The sequence below is a fragment of the Diaphorina citri genome, unplaced genomic scaffold, assembly GCF_000475195.1.
Source record: "Diaphorina citri unplaced genomic scaffold, Diaci psyllid genome assembly version 1.1 scaffold1425, whole genome shotgun sequence".
In the NCBI taxonomy this organism is placed as follows: Eukaryota; Metazoa; Arthropoda; class Insecta; order Hemiptera; family Psyllidae; genus Diaphorina; species Diaphorina citri.
In genome coordinates, this window is record NW_007378851.1 from 62,782 (window position 1) to 71,113 (window position 8,332).

At 41.6% G+C, this 8,332-nt stretch overlaps 1 protein-coding gene across 1 annotated transcript in view; it reads left to right on the forward strand.

The window, feature by feature from the left end:
- Window positions 1-739: 739 nt before the first annotated feature.
- The window catches only part of LOC103515843 (DNA-dependent protein kinase catalytic subunit-like), a 14,693-nt gene continuing 7,100 nt past the window's right edge, over window positions 740-8,332 (forward strand). The window contains exons 1-3 of the mRNA XM_026828421.1: window positions 740-994; window positions 3,008-3,230; window positions 6,552-6,743. Coding sequence (XP_026684222.1) covers window positions 3,023-3,230; window positions 6,552-6,743 — 400 coding nt within the window. The 5' untranslated portion in view covers window positions 740-994; window positions 3,008-3,022. The remainder of the gene's footprint in view (window positions 995-3,007; window positions 3,231-6,551; window positions 6,744-8,332) is intronic.

The window sequence follows — 8,332 nt, forward strand, 5'->3', positions numbered from 1 at the left end:
CGGACGGGTATGAATCTTCTATAGGTGAGGAATACTTGGCGTTTTTTTTACACAAAGAGTTTTTTTTGTGGGATATCACTACTTTTTGTTTTCTGTGTATCGTCTGATATAAAAATATTTTACAGAAAGCACTGACTGTGGACCTGGAGTCCTGGGTTCGAATCCCAGCAAGGACGAAATATTTCCGACCAAAATTTTCCTTTCCCATGTAGTTATGTACCTATGTTGAAGAATTGTGCCTTGAAGTAGTGATGTTCGATCTCGAGTAAAACTTGGATCTTTTGAATCGATTCGAATCGGAAGGCTAAAAATCGATCCATCAGATCGACCTCACCTAAAGAATCGATCTAAAAAAAATCGATCTTCGATTAAATCGGAGATCGATCCCCATCTCTGCCTTAAAGTAGAATAGAATAGATTGAATAGAACATACCTTGTGGTTATCACACTTGGCTTTCACGCCGGAGGTCCCGGGGTCGATTCCCGGCGGGGTCGAAGTTTTTTCGACTCTGTGCTTGGAGTTCGGGATGCACTCGGCCTCGTGAGGACAATTGAGTGGCTACTTTAATCGAGTAGCGACCAGTGGCGGCATTACCAGTGTAAAAAGATTATTGAAATAATGAATTCGATTGCAAAAGGACTTAGTAAAACACAAATAAATTCACAAATATTTTATTATCATTTTTTTTTATTTCATCAAACTGTCTGTAATCACAAACTTGTTTTCCATTTTAGGGACAACCCTCTGGATTTGGAACCCTGTATCTCTCCCCTCCTCTCCCAGCTAGGCCCCGCCCACCACAAGCACTTGCTGCGCTCCATATACTCTCTCCTCACTGCGCATGAACCTCCTGCGCAGCCAAATACTGCGCAACAATCCAGTACACATTTGTCTCCTGCGCATCAATCTAGTACACATCTGTCCACTGCGCATCAATCTAGTACACATTTGTCTACTGCGCACCAATCCAGTCCATATCAATCTCCTGCGCACCAATCTACTCTGTCAAATCTCTTAAAGCAGCTAGCCTCAATTTGGTAATCTTTTAAGTCGGTGTCCACAACTCACCGATTTCGTGGAGCACTACGCTACGTCACCGATGGGGGACCATAAGTTTAAGTCGTTAAGGAAAAAATCGTGTCGTGCGTTAGTGAGAGTGGGAACACTCCTATTTAAATTACATTACCTACAGGACGAAAAAAAATCGGATGAAACTCACGACAAGTGGGAACGGGTCTTTCGTTGACCACTACGCGACTACGCCACCGAGTAGGGATGGGTAAATATTCTCTGAGTCGATTCAAAGAGTCGAATATTTCACGATTCGCGATTCTTAAATTCAAAGAATCGCGATTCTTTGAAGAGTCGCTATTCTTTGAAGAGTCGCTATTCTTTGAAGAGTCGAGGTTGTACCTACGTTGCCGTGCCCTGTACAACTACAATTTTAGTTGTTTTTAGTTTTGTTTTTTCATTCCCGAATAATTGCCCATAATTCCGATTATTAAAATAATCAATAACTGATGTCTATATCAATTACTTTCATAATCGATTAATCATATTCGATGATCACTGTCTATGTATCGATTGATTTTAATTACCGATTATTTAAATAATCGATAACTAGATGTGGATTATTCATAATCGATTAATCGATATCGATTGTCTACAGGGATTATATTCAAGTGGACAAGATGTTGGAGCAAATCATGGAACCCTATAGGATGAGACAGAATAGAGTGGATGCGAGCCAGAGTTTCTACTTGGAAGCGGTCATGCTGATTCAGAAATCAGGTAACTTTATCTCCTTAGGGTTAGGTAGCATGCAAAATAACTTGTTCATGTGGAGATGATTGATCAAATCATGGAACCTTACCGGATGAGGCAGAATAGAGTGGATGCGAGCCAGAGTTTCTACTTGGAAGCGGTCATGCTGATTCAGAAATCAGGTAACTTTATCTCCTTAAGGTTAGGTAGCATGCAAAATAACTTGTTCATGTGGAGATGATTGATCAAATCATGGAACCTTACCGGATGAGTATCTATATCGATTACTTTCATAATCGATTAATCGTATTCGATGATCACTGTCTATCGATTGATTTTAATTACCGATTATTCAAATAATCGATAACTAGATATGGATTATTCATAATCGATATCGATTATCTACAGGGATTATATTCAAGTGGACAAGATGTTGGAGCAAATCATGGAACCCTATAGGATGAGACAGAATAAATCACTTTCATAATCGATTAATCGTATTCGGTGATCACTGCCTATCGATTGATTTTAATTACCGATTATTTAAATAATCGATAACTAGATATGGATTGTTCATAATCGATTAATCGATATCGATTATCTACAGGGATTATATTCAAGTGGACAAGATGTTGGAGCAAATCATGGAACCCTATAGGATGAGACAGAATAGAGTGGATGCGAGCCAGAGGTTCTACTTGGAAGCGGTCATGTTGATTCAGAAATCAGGTAACTTTATCTCCTTAGGGTTAGGTAGCATGCAAAATAACTTGTTCATGTGGAGATGATGGAGCAAATCATGGAACCTTACCGGATGAGACAGAATAGAGTGGATGCGAGCCAGAGGTTCTACTTGGAAGCGGTCATGTTGATTCAGAAATGCATGCGGTACGCTCTTCTGCACTCGGTGTTTTTGCCGATCCTGCGCGAAAGTTTCCGAACGTGTAGTGCGCGCTCTGTCGGATTCTATGAGGACGATATGATGGCGGCCATCTTGGAATATCTAGGACGAGAGGTGGATGGGGAGGGGGAGGTGATAGTTGTGGAAGAGGCTCTGGTTATGAAGCTTCTGTAGCGTTAGGTTGCATGCAAAATAACTTTATGTTCATGTGGAGAAGATGATGGATCCGTACCACATAATAATATGCAGCTCTTTACCACAAGTTTTTACAGACGGAGTCAGCGTTTTTCTTCAGCCTCTCAATCAGCCCTAGGGTGATTGCTTTGGGCTGACGTTTGGACCAATCTACTGCGCGCATGCGGTACGCTCTTCTGCACTCGGTGTTTTTGCCGATCCTGCGCGAAAGTTTCCGAACGTGTGGTGCGCGCTCTGTCGGATTCTATGAGGACGGTATGATGGCGGCCATCTTGGAATATCTAGGACGAGAGGTGGATGGGGAGGGGGAGGTGATAGTTGTGGAAGAGGCTCTGGTTATGAAGCTGGTCCATGTTAGAATTATGGAAGGTAAGAATAACCGTATTTTATTAATCATACCTTTTTACTTTCCTTATCCTATAGGAAGGAAAGTAATGTAATCGGGTCAAATTTTCGATAGTCAGATTTTAGTGCCAAAACACGTTTTGAGGTCCCTAGAGCCTAAATCCAAAGTTTCAGCCATTGGTCCGTGTGTGTATTTTTAGTGCCAAAACACGTTTTGAGGTCCCTAGAGCCTAAATCCAAAGTTTCAGCCATTGGTCCGTGTGTGTGTCTGTGTGTGTCTGTGTGTCTGTCTGTCAGTAAACAAAATATCTCGAGAACGGTAAGAGCTAGAGACTTGAAATTTGGTATGTAGCTGTCAAATGTGACAAGGATGCGGCGAAAAACCCCGACCCCACACTGAGAAAAAACTAGGGTGCCTGCAGCCTAATCAGGTGACTGGGTTCCGGCACCTTAATATTGAGCTCTATATCGGGAGCTCGACACTATAATATAGCATTCCAACAGCCTAAATCAGAGGAAGTAACCCAATAATAGAGTTCTTCCACCCTAAACTTGTGGCACCCTGTCACCATTTTTTTTCATCTTTAGCAAGGGAAATTCAGGCTGGTATACTCCCTGTTTAAAGTCCCTCAGCCAGACTCCGTGTCCCCCAGGGCCCAGCCAGACATCTACTTTATCACAAGTAATAACTATAATTTAATCCACTACATTCCACAGGACTGTTTCCCTATTACATTGAATGCATCAACAGTGACATGGTCGACCTAATGGTGCTCACCCTATTCGAGTCCAGTCAGGAGTACGCGGAGCTCAGCGTAGATATCGCACAATACTCGCGTCTGGTGCTCGAATTCATCAGTGCTAACTCCCCTGACATGAGGAAGTTATTCGAGTGTTTGGTGGATGAAGAAATGTACAGTACCTTCTCCAGCCGTCCAATTACCAAAGGTATTTTTTTTTTCTACAGCGAATACACCCTAACAGATATGAGCTCACAAGGTGACATCTGTGAAGGCAGTGAAAGGTAATAGTAGCCTCCGTGGCCGAGTGGGTATCACTCCGGAGGTCCCGGGTTCGATTTCCGGCGGGGTCGATTAGGGTTCGGGGTGCACTCAGCCTTGTGAGAACAGTTGAGTAGGCTACTTCCTTCTTTAATCGAGTAGCAACCAGATAACGGGTTTGATTCCCGTCCGGGGCGAACTTTAATCCTAAACATGAGTTTCGTTCTCGGAACGACTGGCTTCCTCTCTTCCTTTTCTCTTCGCTTTCGGGACGATAAGACCTAAGCAGTTACAGTTCTCTCTCTAAAACCTTTGAAAAAATAAATAAATTAAGGAATTTTAATTGTTAAGAGCATTAAATGCTCGTCACAAATGCTCTTCCTGGCTTGATAAACTACGCTAAATTTAATGACCTGACTTGGACTCGACCCTCAGTGGTGTAGTGGTTAGCACGGTACACTCTGGATCTGGAGGTTGGTGGTTCGAGTTCAAGTCAAATAAATAAATTAGACAATTAATACAAACTGTTTTCTCTCTCTCTCTCTCTCTCTCTCTCTCCCTCTCTCTCTCTCTCTCTCTCTCTTGGCGGCATTATACCGCTTTTTGGCGGTTTTCGGTGTAATTTAACAATATCTCGGGAACGGTATAAGCTAAAGACTTGAAATTTTGTATGTAGTTCTCAAATGTGACAAGGATGGAACACAAAACGTTTGGTTAATATAGGTGCTGCGGTTGGCGGTATTTTGACCGCTTTTGGACAGATTTCGACCGCTTTTTGGTGGTTTTCAGCTATATCGACTAAACGGTTAGAGATATTGTAAATGTTACAGCAGAACACCCAAATAAGCACCATTCAATAGGATGAGGAAGGTCGTGTGATGTTTTTATATTCCACAAAAGAGATTCCACTTTGAACGTCCACTCTTGCTGCCACAGGCCACTTGTGCATTTTCAGTGGCTATCAAAAAGAGGGCCTCTGAGTGAAATTCTGCTTTTTTTAAAATGAAAAACTCCTAGAATTAAAGAGTCTGTCTCTCATGTTAAGAGAGGTGTTTTAATAAATTGTTTCTGTGGATAAACACCATGGAATATGCTTTGACAGTCAGGAAGCCCCGTATAAGCACACTATTATAAATAATAGATATTGTAACATAGGTAAATGTTATTTTTTCATCCCCAGGGATCCTGCAGGTCCCCAAAAGCGAATTACCGGACTCCCTCGCCGAACAGAGTAAGCAAGTGATGAAGTACATTTACTCGCACATTCTGAAGTCCAACTCGCAATTCCCTCAGTCCGCGTATGCTTCGTATTTGAACATACAGTTGCACACGGCAGCCTATGTAGTCACTTGTGTATGGATATGTAATACGAGTAAGTTTTAAAATAGACATTTTGTTAACCTAGTCCGCTGTCCGCGCGTAGTGGTATAGAAATCGACCATCTATTTATAATTTTTACCCATTTGCAACTGCTCCATTCCTTTTTATTTTCCACAGGTTTTGTCAGCGTCTCGAATCCCCCTTGCTAGGACCACCCGACTTACTTCACTATCTCAAACTCCTACCCAGCTTCCTACCTAACACAATATCCCCCTCCTTCCTTCCCAACCCGGTGGAATCCCGCCTCCTGGACGCAGTTCGCACGATTCTCGACCATCTCGCCGCCTCATCCCAGTCGGGGAATGATAGTGTTTCGTGTGATTCGGTTCTGGTGTTCTCGGAACTTCTAAGGGCGGTACCACGATGTTTAAATTGGGCGCTGTTTAAGTTACTGGCCGAGTTTTACTGTCGGTATAGCGTGCAGTGTGAGGCGGATAAGAGGTAAGTAGCGGATTCTTCTTTTATTAATTTATTCGATTTTCGTTTTCATTTGTTAATTTCTCATCATTTTGTTATTTTGTTTCGTGTACCTGTTTGTAAATATTGTAAAATCCTAATAAAGTGTTATATAATAATGGCGAAAAACGCTGAAATTCTGTTTCGTGTTAATATAGGCCGGGCGGCGCTTCGAACTCTTGACGTTCGCGCGCCTGTGTCGTAGTATGCCTCTCATCAGATGGGCGAGAAGAGACACAATACTTCCCATTTAGGTGCTGGGTCAACACGAGAACACCAGAATCGCAGAGAGAAGGAAGACAAGATAGCAGAAAACGAACCGTTCTTCCGACAACGATCCTAATCTAAAAATGATTTTGGGTGGGTAAAAACACTTGGCTTTATGTTTTACTTTTATTTAGCCAAGCATTTTTAGTGTTTGAATTGTTTTACCACGTGCTCCGTATAAGCACACTATTATAAATAATAGATATTGTAACATAGGTAAATGTTATTTTTTCCTCCCCAGGGATCCTGCAGGTCCCCAAAAGCGAATTACCGGACTCCCTCGCTGAGTCGAGTAAGCAAGTGATGAAGTACATTTACTCGCACATTCTCAAGTCCAACTCCCAATTCCCTCAGTCCGCGTATGCTTCGTATTTGAACATACAGTTGCACACGGCTGCCTATGTGGTCACTTGTGTATGGATATGTAATACGAGTAAGTTTTAAAGAGTAGCTATGACATGTAAATGCGCATAGCGACCGGTGCCAGCATGGTAGGTAAACATTGGGTGCTGGATAATGGAGATCTTTGGAAAATCCTACAATGCTACAGTGAGCACCAAAGTTGTGATATAATAACACAAAGAAACGGCATTTATTATTAGTTTACCTTTTCTGTGATCCCAGCGCAGTGACGAGTGTCCAATATAAAGCAAGTCTAATTAAATACTCTAATGTTCGTTTAATCACTATAGTATCTCTATTTATCTATATCTCAGGTCAAGACCTCGCCCTATATCGTCTTCTCTTCAAAGAAGAACCGAGGGACAACAAATTCATCTTCCGACATTTCCTGGATTTGGAGCATGACTACAATTTTCCTCGGGAGACCCGGGTTCGATTCCCGGAGGAGTCATAAAAATTGTATCATGCAAATGATTGTTTCCGTGACTGGCTGTTGCGGGGCCCACTCAGCCTCGTGAGGAAAATGAGTAGCTATGTAGTAGTAGTAGTAGTAGTAGTAATAATAATTGTTTTTATTTTAATAAAATAATTACAATGAAGTTTGACATACAGTTGCAATAAAATTCATTGAAGTTCTTTAAAATATTCTTAAAACCTGACTGGATAGACGAATTCCTATTTGCATACTTATACAATAGGATTATGGAGATCTTTAGAAAATCCTACAATGCTACAGTGAGCACCAAAGTTGTGATATAATAACACAAGGAAACGGCATTTATTATTAGTTTACCTTTTCTGTGATCCCAGCGCAGTGACGAGTTTCCAATATAAAGCAAGTCTAATTAAATACTCTAATGTTCGTTTAATCACTATAGTATCTCTATTTATCTATGTCTCAGGTCAAGACCTCGCCCTGTATCGTCTTCTCTTCAAAGAAGAACCGAGGGACAACAAATTCATCTTCCGACATCAGAGGGGCAGATGATCAGTGGCTATCCATGCTGTCCAATATCACACATGTGAAATCCCATGCCGGATATTTGGCCGAATTCGACCAGGTGGCAGAATGGTTCGTACCTTGTAACTGTCATTTCTTTATTGTCAAATAATAGTTTTTTTATTATTATTTTATGCCGCCATTTTGTATGTGTCCGCCTTCCTTAAACTTTTCCATGGTCCCATGGAAATTCCATACCGAATTTGATGCTTTCCTAAAGTTTTCAGCATTTTTTGTGACTACGTAATTGGCTTAACAATAGATCAGTTGCGCTTACTTGGGTGATGTTTCAAAGTCATAGAACAGGAAAAACGAGGACCAACGGAATTTTTCTTTTTCTTCTACGACTTCTAGATCCCGGGATAAATCGATTAAAAAAATACCGGTAAATCATGAACTTTGACGTCACGGCATACGCTCCCGTAGGCGATGACGTCACATCAAATGTCCCGAGCAAAGCTCCCTCGCAGGCAACGCATTAATGTGTTTGTGCGCATACGTTTCTGCGCAGTTCTTTCTGCTCCTCCGCTAGCGCGCTTGCATAGTGGCGCTACCTAACGGACGAAAAAAACAACAGCGTAAAGTCTGATGTCACACATATTTGAACTCTTTCATTTGAA